Below are 20,461 nucleotides of genomic sequence, written 5' to 3'. Positions count from 1 at the left end.
AAATGTTTCTTTGATCGTCCTTGACTCTACCCACCATGAGTCGCAAGGCATTTGTCAACCAAAGTATGACTGTACTGTACTATGCTATACTATAAAGGGACCCCTGACCATTAGGTCCAGTCGTGACCGACTCTGGGGTTGCGGCGCTCATCTCGCGTTATTGGCCGAGGGAGCCGGCGTACAGCTTCCAGTTCATGTGGCCAGCACGACAATGCCGCTTATGGCGAACCAGAGCAGCACACGGAAACACCGTTTACCTTCCCGCTGTAGCGGTACCTATTTATCTACTTGCACTGCGTGCTTTCGAACTGCTAGGTTGGTAGGAGCTAGGACCAAGCAATGGGAGCTCACCCCGTCGCGGGGATTCGAACCGCCAGCTTTCTGATCGGCAAGCCCTAGGCTCAGTGGTTTAGACCACAGCGCCCACCTATACTATATACTATATTGAATGTTTAAAAGTTTATTTGATCGTGCTCGACTTTACCCGCCACACTTGCCATCATCTCCTGCCACACCAGTGTGGGGGTGCCACACTCTTTGAGAACAAACTGATGTAGAAAATACTGAACTGGATGGACCAATCGTGTGACTCAGTATAAGGCAGCTTCCCATGTTCTTTACTCTAGCCACTATGTCTCACTGGCCTTAGACACACCATGCTCTCTCTGTCTGCAATAAGGAGCAACTTGATCTAATTCACAGGCTTTCTTAAAAAAAAAGATTAGCTGAAAAATGCATGTGAAGTATGTTTAAAGCACCATACAAAAGCTTAGTATTCTTATAGAGTAGGGGGACTACTTTTGGAATGGCTGTGGACAGGGCCGTCTCAAGCAGGTCGGGCACCCTGGTGCTGAGGCGCGGAGATCACTCCAGCGCCCCCGCCCTCGCAGCGTGCAGGACGGCTTCCGTGCGGCTTTGCCGCGCAGCGCCCCTCCTGCCGGCCCCGCGCCCTGGCGCCCGCGCCACCAGGACTACATCTGGAGCCGGGCCTGGCTGTGGACACAAATGCACTGCAGTTTTGCATCTTGAACAGAACCATTAATGCCATGGAGGGGCAGAAAATTCAACTGGTAGACATAAGCATCATAGCACCATTTGTTGCCAGGGGAAGCTGCCCGTGTCCCTGTGCAAAGTGCTTGTTGTGTGTTCATTAATGAGCGGAAAGGGAGACCTGATCTAGTTAATGCCGCTGATCGCATTAACGACGCAACGCACACTGTGTTTATTTTTTCCAAAGAGTTTCTCTTGCAGACTCCATAAGTAAATGGGAGAGTGAGCAAGGGAAAATGCTCCTGCTTTCATTATTTATCTCTCGAGATGAAACCCGCAGAAAAAAGGGCACTCTTTGTTTTGCTACGCGCTCCCAGGATAAATAACATAAACAAATAAATTATTTGCGCAGGAAGGCATCCTGTACATGCATCAAGAGTCACCAGTCAAGAAAACAAAGCATGGTTATTTTGTTATCTCTTTCTGATATGTGAGCCGCACATGCACTCCTAGAACTATAGCTTTATTGCGAATTGGTGAATAGGCATTCCAAAAGGTGATGGGAAACCTTTTAAATTTCTCCAGTAGTTATATCTGTTTTAATTAATTCATGCCGCATCAACATGGAAATGCTAGCTGTTTGTTTAAACAAATTTAGCACCAGCTGACGTGTAACTGCTGATCTAAGCCCGAGAGTGCTGGGATTGTATGTGGAGGAGTCCTGTAGGGTTCATTAGAGGACTATTATAGGCAATAGGAGGGCTGTGTTGTCTCTGACACAATGTAGAGGTAAACTACGGAATTCACCAGCACTGGGTGTAGTTACAGCCACCCTTCCGGATGGCATTAAAAAAGGGGTTACACTAATCAGCTGAGCATTTCAAGAGGAGACTGCAACATGAAATGGTTGAAAGATCATATATCAAAAAGTTCAGCGCAATTACTTCTGGACTGAATTGGCACAATGGAGTTCATTTCTATCACACCACATGTGGTAGGATGTCTGTTTTATCAACTCCTCTTTCTGCAAATGCCACTGTTGGTAACATAATTATCACGGTCTGTGCTTTTCTGCACTTCACTTCCTTCTAACCTCACTGTTCACAACGCTCTCCTTCCAAATACTGTAATGTATATTTGTACCTGCAACTCGGGATTAACTCTGCACCCGATGAAGTGGCCTGTGGTCTGTGAAAGCTTGTGCTATACTAAACGCGTTAGTCTTTAAGGTGCTACTAGGCTCTTAGCTGTTTACCCTGTCACAAAGTTGCCTTACTCCCTACATTGCTTGATCTTTGTGGACTTGCATAATTTCGGGAGAATTTTCGGATCTGGCACAATAAAGATGTAGGCAAATCAATCATTCCAAACAATTTGGCAATGGCTGCGTACACACTCCCATTTGCTCTGCAATCCACCTCTGGTCTGGGAAGCAGTGCAGACATCAACCATCCACTATTTCTCTTGCTGCTTCATATGAAATACAGTACTGCCTTTTGATGCATTTGCATCCAAATCAGCCTTGATCCGAACTGAGAAAAAGGATGACTTAGCTGCGTTTAAAGTTGGCAATATGTGCAAAGACTTGGTCATCTTGATGGGTTGCACGGGAAGAGTCTATCTCTATCTAGATGAATGCAAAGAGCACCCACCCCCCCAAAACAACAACGAGTGGTCTGGGCACAAATTTGCCATGGCAAAATTTCAGGATGGTGATGTTACTGACTTTTTCAGCAAACAGATTTGACCCCCGAGACAGACCTTTCCTTCCAAGAAACTGCTATATCTGCTGAGTCTTCAGCAATGACTATTTTTTTTTACCTTCTGAATTTTATTCCAGACACGTTCTTTATCACTTTTCCTTCCTTCGAGGGTGTCCATGGCATCTGCCATTAGTGACTGCAGCTGTGACACCAAGATAAAAATTATCGGAATGGAATTCACACAGAAATAACTTCTCTAAATACACAGATTAAAACCTAATTAAAAAATCATTTGTATGCTGATGATTTTATTGCTCATCTTTCGCACAATGAACACCACCATCATCACCTCCTTCCTCTTCTCATCCACATTTGCCTTGTGTTATTGTGGGATGGATAATGCCCAACAATAAGGGTGTGTGTGTGTGTGTTGGTGAAATATCCCGTCGGAAAATGTGCACTTAAGGAATTTTTGAGAAGCTCACTTTGCAATGCACAATGTGTTTGTAAATAGTAGAGTATTTCAGTCTCATTAATTTCCGCGTGAGACTGGAACACCTACTTAAATGCCTTCCACTGAGCTCAACAAGGAACTCGAAAGTGTGCAACTGGCTAGGCTGCGTCCATTAAAAGAAACAAAGACATTTATGAAAAAGGCTTTTCAACACCCCCCCCAAGGGGCACTTAAGGTGGTTCATAAATAAACATTAAAAACGCAAACTGCAACCCAGCTTTTGGGCCACACATACATCTGAAGGCAGCCCTGTTTAGGGAGGCTTTTAATGTTTAATAGATTATTTTATTTCATTTTTCTGTTGGAAGCCGCCCAGAGTGGCTGGGGAAACCCAGCCAGATGGGCGGGGTATACATAATAAATTATTCTTATTCTTATTCTTATTCTTATTCTTATTCTTATTGAAGCAGCACCCAGTTTGACTGAACTGAAGGATCTAATCAAACTGTTTAAAGTTCTCGTTTTAACAAACTGGCAGTGTTCTAAAGGTGCAGCCAGGTGGGTTGCGATGTGAGAGATCAGTAAGATTTCTCTTAGTTAGAAAAAAGTATTTGTGGTGTCATGCTATCCTTTCCCTCTGTGGGTGCTATTAATGTGTTGCTGGTTTTTTGTTTAAAGTTAGATGTGGGAAGTCCAGATTATAGATCTCTTTCTGCATTACTTAACAGCGGTGCCCGCAGGGAAAAGAAAAACAACTTACCTGTCATAGAATATTCTGTTTGGGGTTTTTCTACGGCTGCCAGAAAGATCGAAAGCAATGCAAACACTCCCAAGGTTTGTTGAAATTCTACCCTTGAGAAGGTCACTGTGTCTTCCGAAAGGTGAAGTTTGCAGCTGGGAGAGCCAGCTTTAAGTAATGGTTTCCCAGCATGTGCTCAAGCCATGATGTATGACTTGGTCTGCAACCCATCCCAGAGGAGAAACCACCAGCCACTGCTCATTTGCATGTAGTAATTAATATTTAGACGCATGCAAATGGAAAACGATCCATTGCATTAGTTTGAAGCAGAGCACTGGGCTGCATCTCCAGGACCAGCACATTTACTGGTGGTCTTCAGGGAAGCATTTTTGTTGTTGCAGAATCCCCTGGTGCTCCTGAGATCATAATAAGAACAAACGCACCCTTGCTTGGCGAAACCTCTCCTTGCAATACTAACGGCCTGTGGAATCTTCTCATGTGAGGATTTGAGCTGATAGCGAATGCTGAGTCTGGAGGATGCCAGTCTCAAATTCAGTTCTGCAGCAATTTGTGATTTATTTATTTTTTAAACCCTCACGAAAGTTTCCCAGCATTTCATCGAAAATTTTTCGGAATGCACACATTTTTGCATGCAGTTTTAACTGATATGCGATGCATGTTTGTTATTTTCAATAATATCTGAATTCTTGTGTACACTTTACCTTAATGTACCGTATGCATTTTTGTACACATCCCTTGTCTGGAGAACCGTATTGCACAGTTTGGAGAAGCACAAATTTTGAAGGATGGTTGTGTTTCGGTTTGTATATTGTTTGGGAAAATTTGTTAAGGTTGCCTTTAGATGTGGGCTGAATCAAATTTCTTTCCCATCTGTACACATAGCCCCCTCTGTTCTTTTTTTTTTTTAATAAAAAAATTGCCACTTGGGTGATGGTAGTGGACCGAAAGAGCCCCACATCTCTTTGGTGTCAGTTCTAAAAAGCAAAACGAGTTTTGCAAAATCCAAATTGCTGTGTTGCAAATCGGGTCCTCCCTTAAAGAGGGAACGTGTTGCGGTGAGACCTGGCAACCAAACCCTTGTGTTGTGGGTGGGTATGATTGGATAGCCACAACACCCAATTGGTAGGTCCTTTGATGCAGGGTTTAATCGGGCCAATGGGACGTGAGCTAAACGGATCAAGGGACCTATATATGCCCATGCATGTGACCCAGAGCTTCCTCTTTTGGTGCGTGCATCGGAACACCCACCCACCGCTCCCTACTTTTAGGGCTTGTGCCATAGCTGCCAAGTCTCCCGTTTTTCGTGGGAAACCTCCGTATTTTAAACTGTTACCTGCTGGCAGCCCGGATTGGAAAAAATCCTGTAAATCCTCCGGATTTCCTACCTGCCAAGGAGGCTCCATTTTGGGTCCTGGCGCTGCCCGATTTCCGGTGCCCAGACATAGGTAGTGTGGCACCGGAAGTTTCTTCTACGCATGTCCAGACACGCGTAGAAGCGACTTCTGGTGCTGCTCCGCCCATGCGTGGGCACCGGAAATCGGGCAGAGCGGCACTGGAAGTTGCTTCTACACATGTCCGGACATGCGTAGAAGCGACTTCTGGTGCTGCGCGGCTGCTGATCCCGCATTTTTAAGCAGGAGACTTGGCAGCTATGGCTTGTGCGCTTGACCTTGCTATGCCTTTGCATGTCGTCTGTCACTGGGACAGGGGCACGGCAGGAATTTTCCCCACTTGGCTAATTGGCTGGTGCCATTTGGGTTTTGCCTGCCACGTAGCAAATCGTCACAACTTGTAAGGTTGTGGATAGACTCTGGTTCAGGTGATAGGGATGGGGGAACACTCTCATCATCCCTATGTGAAGGGTATTCCATTAAAGGAATCCAGGGACTCAATGGTTTGGTCAACCTTGTGAGGGGCTTGTGCCCGTGCCTGAGTCCAGGGGGACACCTGGGTGGTAGACAGAGCATGTCCCTGGCTTTCCGCCATTCCAGGTGTTCACCCTAGGCTGACCTATGCTGGTGCCCTGGGTCAGCACTACCTGCAACGGTACAGGGAGCTAGTCGAACCAGAACCTATGCAACCACTCACTTGCTGTAATCAATAAAGTTGTGGCCTAAATTCTGCCAAAAACCAAAATTTGTCTTGTCTGAATTTATTTAAGGGGGAGGTTTAAAGGTCTTCACACACAAATGAGCTCCTCTCAAGGTCTCAGGCCTTTAGCAAGTTAGTGACTGTGATATTTACAGAAAGGTTATGGAGCTGAAATAAGATCAGGGGATTAGTTGTGTTCCCTCTTTAACCAACATTCAACCTCTGTGGCCCAAACGTAACAGCTGTATTGGGCAAATTGGTGGGATTGCCATATTTCCGGAGAAAGCTGTCCCTTTACCTTTAAGGAAAAGTGGGACATTCCAGGATCAAATCAGAAACAGGGACAGCTTCTGTAAATCTGGGACTGTCCCTGGAAAATAGGGACACTTGGGGGGGGGGTTTCTGCCACGACTGTTTAAAGCAGGCATGTCCAAAGTCCTTTTCGAGGGCCAGATCAATTTAATCCAGCCCCCATGGCAGTATATGTCCTGGGGTAGAACCCTAAAAAAAGCTCAGCAACTTCAATCCTAGAAAAAGCTCTCAACCACTTTGGTCGGCCTTCACGCATGTTCACTTCATCAAATCTGGCCCTCTTTGAAAAAAGTTTGGGCACCCCTGGAAGTGATGTGAGAGTGCTTTAAACAGGACCTCTGACTGCCAGCAGCTCTCTGCCTCCTGAGGCAGAGGCCTTCCCCATCACCTGCTATCTCAGGGGCCTAGATGTTGTTGGACCGCAGCTCCCATTCTTCTTGATGACTGGCCATATACCGCTGGGGCTGATGGGAGTTGGAGTCTAACAGCATCTGGAGGACATTTGTTTCTCCATGGAAACAGGGACCTTTGGTGTACAAAGCATGTGCACTGCCACTGTGCTTGAGCTTGTGAGCTTCCTGGTAGCATCTGCTTGCCTGCTGCGAGAAACAGTGTGGATCTTTCATTTTGATCCACTGTGGCTCGAATGTTCTTGTGCTTATTTCCCTTACTTACATCCGCTGTAGAGTCCATTTCTCGCACATTCAGTGAATGTTCTCTCAATCGAATAAACAAACAAACAAAGCTCCTTATTTCATTTTATTTTAGGTGGTTTTCTCTAGTTCGTCTTGTACTCCTGATATTTATGCTATGGGAATGCTAATAATCCTTTTCATAATGGACTTTGTTTCATAATGCAGGAAACACCCCAACATTTTAAATGCAGTGATGCCTCTTGAAGTGCTATATGCCTCTTTTGGGTTTAGCCCTCGCTTTGCCAAAATGTGCCCAGGTTTTCAAAGCAGCTGCTAATTTTTTTATTTTAAAAAATAGCTTCAAGATGGGAAAGGCAGGAAAAAAATTGTGTTTTGCTCCTTCTGCTTGACAAGCAAAGGATTGAAAGCAAGGATTGAAAGCAAGGATCGAAAACCAGATTGCTCACCAGTTCAGCATCCTGCTGGCTGATGTCTTGGAGGTAGGGGATAGTGGAGAGCTCAGCCATGGCTTGGTTGATCACTTGCGATTGCTCCTTGATGCGCTGCAAACGGCCAAGCAGGCTGGCATGTTGCAGCTTCTCTATCACCCCCGAACATGCGCAGAAAGTCTCCTGGGCCCACAATGAAACGCAAGGAGGTTAGACAAGAGTTGAGGGACTTCATATGGCTTTTGAAAATGGCTATTGTATTGTTATTGTTATTATTATTCATATTTATTATATTTCCATCCCTCTCTTCTTCACAAAGGAGCGACAATGCAGCAAAACATTATCTCATACATACATACACCCACCCACACCCACATTAATAAACATCTACCGACCTACCGACCTACCGACCTACCTACCTACCAGCAAAATTTAAAAAGTAAGAACATTTAAAAGCAGTCACATATTCACACCGGTCACAATTCGAAGCTTGCCAGAAACAGTATATTTCAACCAATAAATGTCTGGCTGAACAGGCTGTTTTTTGTTTTTTACCTTAATATTTTTTTATTTAAAGTTTTTTGTGACAGAAAGAGAAGTAAAAACTAGAAAAAGACTTATAACCGCAATCATTCGAAATAATTCAAATTACAAACACAATCATTTTACTTTTATATCACATTCTCAATAATTTTCCAAATACCACCCTCTACATCCCTCCCCTTCCCCGACTTCTCTTCACCCATGTGAGATCTTATTGGCATTTGTATTATTAATTATTATTATTATTATTTCTTGTGTTAGCAGGTATTTATACTTAATAGTCATATCCTTTATAATATCATCTTGTATCCTTGCGAGTCTTTCCTTTTACGTTTATATTAATTTCCATATCCATATTTTTCATATATATCTCTACGCACTCCCCCTCTCTCTTAATTTTCTGCTTGGGGCAGCCCCTAATTGATGCCATTAATTTTGCCATCTCCATAAATTCACAGATCTTAATTCTCCATTCTGATACTTCTGGTATTTTTCCTGTTTTCCAATCCCCCCCCACACTAGTAATCTCGCCGCTGCTGACACATAGAGGAATATATTCTTTTTATCTTTGGGGATACCATTGGTTATTAAGCCTAACAGATATGCTTCTGAACAGGCTGCTTTTAAATTCCTCCTGAATGTTAATAATAAGGAAGGCAGCTGCACCTTGCCAGGGATCACATTTCACAAATGGGGGATGCCACCGAGAAGGCTCCGCTAACAGATCCACCGATATATCTACGTATCCTCAATTAATTTGTCACCCCTTAAAAAAAAAAGCCTTCTAAAAGCAGTTCTATGCATTGCAGGGGGTAGATCTAGGACCAAACTAGATCCATTAATGAAAATCATGCCTACTTACATTTTGGTTTAAAAAAAAACAAAAAAAGCAGCTGTGAGGGCCCAAGGTGCGGTGATAGCCCCTGCCCCTCAATTTGTTGTTGTTGTTGTTTAGTCATTTAGCCGTGTCCGACTCTTCGTGACCCCATGGACCATAGCACGCCAGGCACTCCTGTCTTCCACTGCCTCCTGCAGTTTGGTCAGACTCATGTTTGTAGCTTCGAGAACACTGTCCAACCATCTTGTCCTCTGTCGTCCCCTTCTCCTAGTGCCCTCCATCTTTCCCAGCATCAGGGTCTTTTCCAGGGAGTCTTCTCATGAGGTGGCCAAAGTATTGGAGCCTCAGCTTCAGGATCTGTCCTTCCAGTGAGCACTCAGAGCTGATTTCCTTCAGAATGGATAGGTTTGATCTTCTTGCAGTCCATGGGACTCTCAAGATTCTCCTCCAGCACCATAATTCAAAAGCATCAATTCTTCGGCGATCAGCCTTCTTTATGGTCCAGCTCTCACTTCCATCCATCACTACTGGGAAAACCATAGCTTTAATTATACGGACCTTTGTAGGCAAGGTGATGTCTCTGCTTTTTAAGATGCTGTCTAGGTTTGCCATTGCTTTTCTCCCAATTTAATTGGTTTTAAATAGGGATTAGATTATTTCATGGGGGATATGGCTGTCATTGGCTTTCAGGATCAGAGGCAGACTGCAATGTTGTCCATGTGAGGCTGCCCTCGAGGTTCAGAAATTGGCTACCTGATTTGGATAATGCTCGATAGTTATAGCAATTCTCTATGAACCTACTTTAGGTCAGAGACTAATGGAAGAAGCAACCTAATTCTCAGCTTTAAGGAGCGGGCGGGAAAGCAGGGATTATAGCAGGCTGGATGCTGTCAGGGGTTGTGTTTCAGTGGCAACGAAAAATGCAGAAAGAGAGTGTAAATAACTGCTTCTGGCAGCAATAAGAGCCCACGGGGAGATGAAGCGCATGATGAGAATTACCTGAGCTACAGTGGAGTTCAAGAGGCTACTAAGCTGCAGTAAAGAAAATAATAAAGTGGCCAAGGATGAAGCTGGAACCACCTCATCCCGGTACAGTGAAGGTTAAGTAAATAGCAAGCTTAAATGGAGGCTTTGGGCCGACAGAATTGGATGATTTAGCAGGGGAAAGAGCCGAATGCCTGACAAATGGGAAGAAGGGGGAAAGAAACAGAGCTGGTGCCAGGCTTCCGGTGGGGGGAAATGGGCTTTTTATAAGGAGTACAAGGAGCTATCATAGCAGGTGGAACAAGCACCAGTCCCCCCAATTTATATTGCAGGAAGGCAAACGACAATAACAGAAGAGGGCCCAATTGGGGACCATGTCATGCAGCTCCTGAAAGAATGGGACTGGATGCCTGCCTGTTACCTGGCCCAATTTAAGGTGCTCCCTTTGTGTCTAAAACCCTATATGACTTGTGATCCGGGTACTCACTTGAAAGGATAGCTCTTGCGTTTCCTTCCAGCTGATGGTTTAAAATCTACTTGGGAGGCTCTGCTGAAAGTTCCGTCTGTAACTGCAGCCAGCCCCTCAGTGACTTGTGACAGGGCCTTCTTGGTTACGGCCCCACAGGTATGAAACATTCAAAAGATTTGTCATGCTCATTGAAATCTGTTTCATCTTGCCTTTGAGGATGGAAGGCTGTGTGGGTTGGGCAGTTCCTGTCCACCGTGGTTTCTGTATTGCCACTATCTTGTAGCTGAGCAGTGTGTTGGACCTTTCTGTGGTTTTAGTGTTAATTTTAATGTCATATTTAATTCCAGTCCTTGTATAGCACCCTGAAAACTTTAGCTGAAGGGCAGCCTAAAGGTAAAGGACCCCTAACAGTTAAGTCCAGTCACGAACGAGTCTGGAGTTGCGGCACTCATCTCGCTTTACAGGCCGAGGGAGCCGCCATTTGTCCGCTCTGCAGACAGCATGACTAAGCCGCTTCTGGCGCAATGGAACACCGAAACCAGAGCAGCACACGGAAACACCATTTACCTTCCTGCCAGAGCAGTACCTATTTATCTACTTGCACTTTTTGGGGGTGCTTTCAAACTGCTCGGTTAGCAGGAGCTAGGACCGAGCAACAGGAGCTCACCCCATCGCGGGGATTCGAACCGCCAACCTCCTGATCGGCAACCCCGAGAGGCTCAGTGGTTTAGACCACAGCGCCACAGCCTAGAAGCATAATAAATGGATAATTGAATAGCGCAGTGATTATCGCCAACATTTGGGGGCAGTGGGCACATTAGGAACTTTAAGAAAGTGCCGAGGGCACCAGTAACAAAATGGCTGTTGCATCCCAAAGAGCAGAAAAAGAGTTGAAATGGTTTAGGCCCGTCTCCAACACTGATGAAAAAAGGCACCCCCATCAGCGACTGCTGTCCTCATTCTTTGCACCTCTCTGTTCAGAACAGAAAGGGGAAGGGAGTTCCAGTCCTGGTCTCCTGTGGAATGAAGCCATGTTTAAGGGTTTGTGTTCAATGTAGGAGAGGCTGAGCCGGTGCAAATAGGAACTGAGCAGAAAGAGTCAACAGTCACTGCGGATTTCTGAGGGAATATCTGCTGAGATCTTTTTGTGAGTGCCCACAAGCACTGTGTTGGTGATCGCCGAAATAAGCACATTCATAAAGAAAACACTGTAGTGTGCGGCGTCAAACCTTGGCCCACACTTGTTGGTAGTCTAGAAAGGAATGAAACAACAACAACAAAAAATTGTTCCTGGAATGCTAAAGACGCTGGATTTGAATTTTGCACCCTTCAAATTTCTATCCGTTCACCAAAGGACTGCAAGAGTATTGCGAAGGAGGTCTTTGCCATGCGATTGAAACAAGATAGGGAGGGACTAAAAAAAGAAGCAGCAGCACACACACCTAAATGCAGATGTCTACTGTACCACAATGAGTGATATTTTATTGATAGAGTATGTCTGTTGGAGTGGAAAATGATTTCCTAACTACATGCCACAGCATATGTATGTTGAGGGAGTCACTTTGGATTGCAACTCCCATAAGCCTCAGGCAGCATGGCCAATAGTCAGAGATGTGGGGAGTTTTAATCCAAGAACCCATGAAGGGACTGGGAAGACTGCATGGGAAAATTACCCATAATATCAATTTAATCCTTATATGTTGACAACCAGCAGAGAGCACTAGACGGATAGGTCTCCCGTGATAAAATGCGTGTGACATGTTTTGGCAGAACTCCCTTTTTGTTGTTGTTGCTGGAATATCCGTGCTACATTTTTTTCAGTTTTAAAATCTCGAGGCAGGCAATGATTTATTGGTACTCTGAGGTGAGCAATGAATGCAGCTGAAATGAATTAAGGTGGTGGAGTTCCTGGGTAGTTCTCTGGGAGGTCCCATGTACACCTGATTCCAGGTAATGGCTGGGTGCCTTGCAGTGTGCTTGACCAGTACTAGTGCTAGAAGGGAGGGCAGCTGGAGAGGCGGAATCAGAAATCAAATCCCGTGAATTCTGCAAGGATATGATCTACATGTACATGTGCCCAAGATTTGCTCCCATTATGGTTATGGGCTCTTTTTTCAATTTAATGCTACTTGCCCCACCCCATATTTATTTATTTACTGGTGGTGTCCTACCTTACAGCCAAATTGAAGCAAAATTTAAATATGAAGCAAGACATGAAACTGTTAAAAAAGAAGAGGAAAGCCCCCCCAATATAAATGCAACAAAACAGAATCTGCTGTACCCCAAAAGTTAAACACAGATTTAAGAAACCGAGGGACAGACTACCTAAGTTATTGAAAAGGCTGGTTGAACAGAAAGGCCATTGCTATATCTTGTCATTTCAGATTCCAGAGTTTAACTATCCACTGTTTGGCTTGCAGATTTGGGCTGCTAATTAGTTCTCTCTCTCTCCCCCCCCTGTGTCCTGAGATGCCTCCACCTTCAGCCTTTCAAAGAGAAAACTAGCTGAAGTTTTTGAGATCTTACAGAAAATAATTGCTTCTTTTCAGCTGTAGTGTATTTCCCTCCTTCCCCAACTATCTTTTTGTAAAACCCATGAGAAATTCAAAAAGCTAATAGCAGGTAACTGGAAGGAAAGTGTTCTATAAAGCACATTCTTCCATGGAATAAGTATTAAGGCTGATAAATAATAGCTGCAAATATAATTCAAACAAAAAATTGGACTACTTCTACAGGAAACAGAAGTGTCCAATTTCATCAGTGTCTAGACAGGAATGACAGAGCAGTTTTTGTCCTGTAGTACCATCTTTAGATTGCTTTATAATCAGGTTTTGGGGCTGGGTTCTCACTTTTCATCATCATTATGTAAAAAGATTTCCCCTTCAGTTATGTTTCCTGTTCCTTTTCTGATCATATGAGTGGCAATGTTCTTTCAAAATAATTGATAAACCGGTTCATTTTAAAAATATCCCCCCCCCCCAAAAGGGAGAAAAGAAGCCATTCCACCATATTGTATAATGTTTGGTTATAAAATGGCTGCTTTTGGTTTTAAGGGCTCTCCTCATAGAAGGGTCCATTTTCATGGGAAGGTCAAAAGTACAAGTGGTTGTTCTACTCAGGATCTATTGAACAGAAGGTCAAAAGTTTAGTCTAGGAATGTGGCAGTTAAGGGGAAATGGACACTTAACTAGGAGTTTACTATCCTTATAATTGGCTAAAAGGCTGGTGGGGAGGAGTGAAAATATGGTACATGAGCTGAGTTGAAGAAAAGTGCTCTTCATAGATTCGAAGAGATGGAATTCAAGAGCTGCATGAAAGAGAAAGGGCTAAAACACCAGAGAGAGCAGGGACAATGGAAAGTGGTAGGGAAGTCTGCTCACCCCTTCTGGGTGCAGGGGAGTTGTAGGACGGCAGAGGCTTCTCCATGGCCCCCACAAGGGAATCATGTCACTTGAGTCCCATTTGGATAGGGGGAGTGGGCTCGCGCTGCCTATCAGAAGGCGGATCCTAGCCTACATCCTGGAATGGCAAATAGGGATGCAGGCTAGGATGCAGGCTAGGCTGGAGGGCGGGGCCGACGGAGCTGGAAGGCTTCCCTTGGGTCCACTCCCTGGCCATTTAAATAGTTTTCACCCGGGGCTCTCCCTGTTTTCCCCTCACCGGGTTTCTCGAACCACCCTCCTTTGATTCAAGCTGATGGTTAAGGACTTCACTGTGGCTACGGTGGTCGCTGTTTTATGGACATAAATCTGACATCAGGAACCATAAGACAGAGAAACCAGTAGGAGAACACTTCAATCTCCCAGGACATTCTATACAAGATTTCAAAGCAGCTGTTTTATTAGAGAAATTTCAGGAACAGACTGGAAAGAGAAGTTGCTGAATTGGAACTCATTACCAAGCTTAAAACCATGGAGCTACCTGGGATGAATAGAGACATCAGATTCTTATCTCATTATGCATGATCAAGCTTTCTTTAGCGCCTCAGCCCTTGCTCCCCCCCCCAGGACTAATTGCAGTCATCAGCAGTCTTTAACAGCCATCCACAGGTTTACCACTCCCATCAGCCCATCAGCCCATCACCCATTCCTACCCACCCCCACCACCCTCTGTATATACCGTATATATATATATATATATATATATATATATATATATATATATATATGAGGGTCTGACGCTTCTGTTTCCAGTGTATCTGAAGAAGTGTGCATGCACACGAAAGCTCATACCAAAATAAAAACTTAGTTGGTCTTTAAGGTGCTACTGAAGGAATTTTTTTATTTTGCAGGATTCAACATGGTTTTGGTTGAGGCAACAGTTTAGAATAGGCATAGCTCAGAGGTGAGGAACCTCCAGTCTATGGATCAAATGTAGCCTGCCTCTGCATTTGCTCAGTGAGGCCATTTTGGTGAAGCCATTTCTCACCCACCTACGCCTGAAATCATATGTGTGGGGCGGGTAATAGCAGGACTTCGGAGGAACAACTGTAATCTCAGAGTGACTTCCCAGTTGCTTCTTTCCTGGAGCAACACCCCCCCCTCAGCACCCTCCAAAAGCAGGAGGTTCAAAGAGCAGCATGGGACTGCCGGAAAGCTCTTCCGCCCATGCTGCTCTTCAAATCTCAGACTTCTGGAAGTTTAAGGAGTAGTTTGGGGATTGTTTTTTACGAAGGGCTTTCAAACACTCCCCTGGCTGCCAGTGTTCTGGCACTTCATGCTCTGGCACGGGGGGCGGGGGCGGAGAGCAGGCGGGGGCAGGGCTGGTGCATGTCCTGGGGGCGTGGTGTGCCGCCTGCAGGGGCGGGGCACCCAGCGCGGGCGGGGGGACAACCGCGATGGAACCCCACCGGGATCATGCAGCCGGGGGCGGGGCACTCCCCCCGCACTCCTCTTCCTCTGCCAGTGCTGGCTGCTCTTTGAACTACCCATTTTTTGAAGTTCAAGAAGAAGCACGGGGATATTTGAAAACAGTTTGTAAACATTGCAATACTGCACTTAGAAGTTCTGACAATTGAGAACTCAGAGCTCAGCACTACCACCATGGGTAACCCTACCTACCTGTCAATTTTGGCCCACCAGTGATCAGGGAGATCAGGCTCTGGCCCATTGGCTGGAAAAGGCTTCCTGCACCTGGTATAACTCAAGGGAGTGGCTGGTGCTGTGGTCTAAACCACTTAGCCTCTTGGGCTTGCTGATCAGAAGGTTAGGGGTTCGAATCTCTATTTTTATTTTTATATATCTCTGTTTATTTTTTTATTTACTCTTATGGGTAAGTACTATAAAAGTAGCTCTCTCTCCCCCCACCCCAAAAATTATATTCTTGACTTGTTTAACTTGTTGCCTTCCTTATTTAAACCTTAAGTACTGTATAAGCATTGCTTATTTTTGAAAACTTGGCCCTGCTATTTATCCCACCCCATCTGCTAAACAACCAGTCGGGATTCTGTAGCCCCTGAACCTCATTGAGTTTTTTCTGGGGCTCCCCCCTAGGTTTTTCCACCATAAGGTTTTTGTACTTACACACGGATGATGCAGTTTTGGCAATATAAACAATGGCGATCACTTCTGGATATTGGAAACAGAGCACTTGTTCATTCCAGCAGTTGTGGAAGTAAGAAGGCAGTTGCCACATGTTCTGTAGGAGCTAAATTATAGTGCTGCTGGATTATAATTCTGTGTTTTCCGAATTTTCTAAATTATAATACTGCATTTTCGCAACAGCACGGCAAAGCCGTTCATCACAAGCAGCTCATTCATTTCGGCAGCAGCAGAAGCAAGAAGGCAATTGCTGCAGGAGCTAAATTATAGTGCTGCTGGATTATAATTCCGCATTTCCTGAATTTGCTCAATTATAATACTGCGCTTTCACAACAGCGCGGCAAAGATTTGCAGTTGTCTGCAAACGTTTAGCTAGCGTTTTGTCCTTGTTGAGGACTACATGGGAAGCTTGGGGTGATAGTCATGCCTGAAATAACAGTATGAAACCTCATTACTCACCTTCAGCAAAATATATACCATTTATTGTAAGGGATGGGAACCGTATTAAAAAATATTATCATACTCACAGTCAGTTTGGTGCCTCTGATGAAATCCATTATTGGCAAGATTCTTTTTCCAATTGTCTCCAGGTGTCTCCTTGCTTCTTCTTTTGTGAGAGGACTGAATGGAGCTTTATGCTCTAGGGATGTATAAAAGAAGCATTATTTAACAGAACTAACAGCTGTGGACAGAATCGCATTGAAAAGATACCTCCCTATTGTGTGGAAACTTAATCCCAAGGCCCCGGAAATGGATTAGTCATGACTTGCTGGTTGTCAGCCACCTCATTTTACCACATGGTTGAAGAACCTCAGGGCCTGAGGGCTGGATGTGGCCCCCTGAGCATCAGCACCTGGCCCTCAGTGTTCTTCCCCAGCCACGCCCTGCTCTGAGCCCTCCTCGAGTTCTTTTGTCTGGCTTAGAACATGTCATGTATCAATCAATCAAAGACAGGAAAATAAGACTTGGGGGAAATGACAAAACCAGGAGATACACATTCAGTATCAATGTGTATGTGTGCATGTGTGAGACAGAATCCACATTTGTTACCCGAAAATGCCGGCAGCTTCCTGCTGGACATCTTTTCCAGAAATTTCCCAACTTCCTTGTTTTTGAAGCCCAGGGTCAGCAAATAACACTGGGGAGAAGGGCAAGACCAGTTGGCTGTCTGTGGCAAACTGTGAAGTCCATGAGGGTCTGAAAAATAAGAGGAGGAAGCAGAACATGTACAGCGGTTTGTGGTGTTCTTCAAAACGGCACTCACTTTTGGTTTTTCATCTTTATATGAAGAGAACTTTAAAAACCAATGACACAAATAAATGGCACAAGCACTTCCAGGGCATGTTCCCCATTCTGGTGTCATTTATTGTTTTCCGTTTCGGATTCACAATTCCACCCTCCCCATAATGTGAAATTAATATGTAAACTGAAAGCCAGCGTAGAAATACCCTGAAGGAAATTGGTATCCAAATCAATGGGGTAAAAAGCGCTTAATTAATCTTGGCCGAACCATCCCTCCTGTTGTTGGGTGTCAACCTTGTCACCTGTATATATGTATTCCACATAGTCGGGGTGTTTTCTGGTGAAAGCTTCCTTCAACTTGTCTACTTCTTCAGGTTTTACTTTAGCTGCAAATGGCGTGTACATCACTGAAAAACATTCGGCTCTTGTGATGGCCTCCTCAATCATAGCCTTGAAAAAAAAGAAGGAAAGAAAGAGATATGATACAGGCTCTCTCTGTGTGTGTTTATTTAAAAAAAAAGTGTGATCTGCTATTAAAGAAGGGGGAGAGGGAGGGGGGGAAAGGCGGAAAGAGGAAAATGAAAAATAATTACCTTCATGGATGATATTTCCCCCTTAATAATTGCACAGTCATGCAAAGATAACATATTTTTGGGTTTGAATATTAATTAGAGAAAAATTCAAATTAGTTCCAGAATGCATTGCCTATCTCGCTCTTGGAAAATCAATTTTAATGTAGAAAAAGAACATCTGTAAACAGTTCTCACTGCGGCAGGTCTGCGCCTTGCATGGGAAGAATAAAGGCATTAGGCAAATTATCTCAAAGATAATAAGAAAATGAATTTTAGTTTCTCTGAAGGTCATATCTACACCCACTGGAGATTTTGTTCAAAGCTTGGAGAATTGATCTAAATTTAGGCTGTTTCAAATGTGGATTATCCAGATATAAGAGACAATACACGGGGTATAATGAAGGGGCAAGCAATTTATAATCCATTTGTGAAGAACATCTATGCAGTGGAGCCTGGTCCATTAGGGCGATTGGGTTACAGCCCCACCAATCTCAGCTAACCCCAAGCTGCCTGCCTTTGCTCAGCCAGTCCAAGGGGTAGCACTGCTTGTCAACTTCCTTGTCTTCTTTTCAGGGGGCATTCACACTGCACAATGAATTGATCCAGGGACACATTATCTAGGCAACTGTGGCTGGGAATACACACAGAGCCTTGTAGCATTCAAGCTGCATGTGCTTTGTTTGTCTCACCCATATCCTACAGCTTCTATACCAGGGGTCAGCAAACATTTTCAGCAGGGGGCCGGTCCACTGTCCCTCAGACCTTGTGGGGGGCTAGACTATATTTTTTGGGGGGGAAATGAATGAATTCCTATGCCCCACAAATAACCCAGAGATGCATTTTTTTTTTAAAGCACACATTCTACTCATGTAAAAACACACTTATTTCCGGACCGTCCGCAGGCCGGATTTAGAAGGCAATTGGGCCAGATCCGGCCCCCGGGCCTTAGTTTGCCTACCCATGTTCTATACACAAAGGGTCTGTGTTCAAGGTTCAATTGGTGTGGAGTCATTGGGAGGAATCCCGGTCTCCTTCCACGCAGGGTGGCTTTGATTTAAATCAAATTGATTTAAATCACAATTTTAATCACAATTTTAATCACTAGGGAGTAAGACTTGATTTAAATCACTAGTCAGTAAGACTTGATTTAAATATTTTATTTTTTTTACAGAAAGACTCATTCTTGCTGGTATAATCTTAATATTTACAACCAGATGAAGGTTTCATTTTTGGAATAATAAATTTTCAAAGTAGTTTTTTACAGTTATATAAAAAATTACCGTTTTGATTATACTATTAGAAATACATAGACATGAATCATGAAATTATTGTGAGGTTTAATAAGTTAACTGTTTATATTTGGACAACTTTTCTGCTGTACTTTACTGAAGGAGAAAAATAATCATTTCCTTAATAACAATTTAAACAATTTATTTAACTAAAACAATAACATTATAGCATATGTATCCATGTTTGTTAACTGATATGGTTAAACAGTTAAAAAAACCTTATACTGAGTTTTAGCACACATGAAAAACTTAAAACAAATCCATATTTCCTGATGAGTAGCCTTTGGACTATAATGTAACTTAAATAGAAAACTACCGGTATCTTTAAAAAGATTTTTCTTCCCAAAGCATTTTATTTTAAAAAATCCAATTTAAATAAAAAAGATCTGATTTAAATTAAAAAATCCTATTTTTTCATCATTGATTTTTATCCACCCTGCTTCCACATGTTGATTGTATTCAGACTTAGAATGTATGAATACATAAGTAATATAGCAATTTTATATGGTAAAGAAAGAATTCCATGGAAGGGTGGATGGGAAGTTAATGGATATGAGAGATTTGTTCTGAGTATTGTCTAAAAGAATTTGTAAAATCTGAAAATTTAATTAAAAGGTTATGCAAAAGAGAGAGCGAGAGCGAGAGCGAGAGAGACACAGAGAGAATATGTATGAATAGAGCTATGCTTAGGGATGGGTGAATCTATCAATTTTGGATTCTGTTTCTCATTTTTCCATTCTTAAATTCAGTTCCTTTCATTTCCACATCAGTTTGTAATTTTTTTTAAATACTAAAGTCAGCACAAAATATTTTTGTAAGCAGTTTTTGTTCAGTATAATTGTTCAATCGCACACTGAAAATGGTGAATGCCTTTATGTATATTGCTAAGGGTTTAACACTAGAAAATTCCACTGGAGAGCTCTCTAGCTGAGTTAATGATTAACTGTTGATGTTCTCTGCTCTTTTGCGTGAGTGTTTAACCTTAGCTCATGTGATTAAGGTATTCCATTGCAAATCTTGATTTTGAAAGGGAGTTGGCTTTTGGTCTCTTGTTCCCAGGCAGTGGGAGAAGGATGTGATAATGAGGCCTCCCCAGGAGCTGCATAGCCTTGGGGGGTGGGGGCAGGCTAATGCAGGCAATGGGAAAGACAGAGCTTTGATTTTTTGCTCTGATCATAATTATGTTATATATTTAAGAAGAAGGACCTACCGGTATGCTTGAATATGCATATACTTTATACAACTTTATGGATGCATCATTGATTGTTTTGTACCTGTTTTTAAAGACGTTCTGGTGAGAAAAGCTTTGAATAATGGGTCTGGACAATTTTTATTCCAAAATGGGCCAGCTTTTATGCATCCAATTGCTTCATGCTGTGCAATATTAATATTTGCAATATATATATACATTTTTGAAAGCAATCTCCCCAATATAATGCATTTGCACATGCCGTTTTCATTAATATAAACATTTGTGCACACATTACTTGGCTGGAGAACTGCATTGTGAAATTTGGAGAAGTTTGTTTCAGTTTGCATATTGTTTCGCAAAGGGCAAATTTGCATATTCAGTTTGCATATTGTTTTGCA

The 20,461-nt window shown here is 43.4% G+C and overlaps 1 protein-coding gene across 1 annotated transcript in view; it reads right to left on the bottom strand.

Moving 5' to 3' along the window:
• The window catches only part of SPATA16 (spermatogenesis associated 16), a 138,367-nt gene that overhangs the window by 22,808 nt on the left and 95,098 nt on the right, over positions 1–20,461 (bottom strand). The window contains exons 5-9 of the mRNA XM_035133809.2: positions 17,313–17,460; positions 16,819–16,965; positions 16,296–16,408; positions 7,413–7,577; positions 2,812–2,895 (exon numbers count right to left, since the gene is read on the bottom strand). Of these exons, the coding sequence (XP_034989700.2) occupies positions 2,812–2,895; positions 7,413–7,577; positions 16,296–16,408; positions 16,819–16,965; positions 17,313–17,460 (657 nt within the window). The remainder of the gene's footprint in view (positions 1–2,811; positions 2,896–7,412; positions 7,578–16,295; positions 16,409–16,818; positions 16,966–17,312; positions 17,461–20,461) is intronic.

Source organism: Zootoca vivipara, chromosome 5 (assembly GCF_963506605.1).
Source record: "Zootoca vivipara chromosome 5, rZooViv1.1, whole genome shotgun sequence".
NCBI classification, from domain to species: Eukaryota; Metazoa; Chordata; class Lepidosauria; order Squamata; family Lacertidae; genus Zootoca; species Zootoca vivipara.
This window is presented reverse-complemented; position numbering and strand designations above follow the sequence as displayed.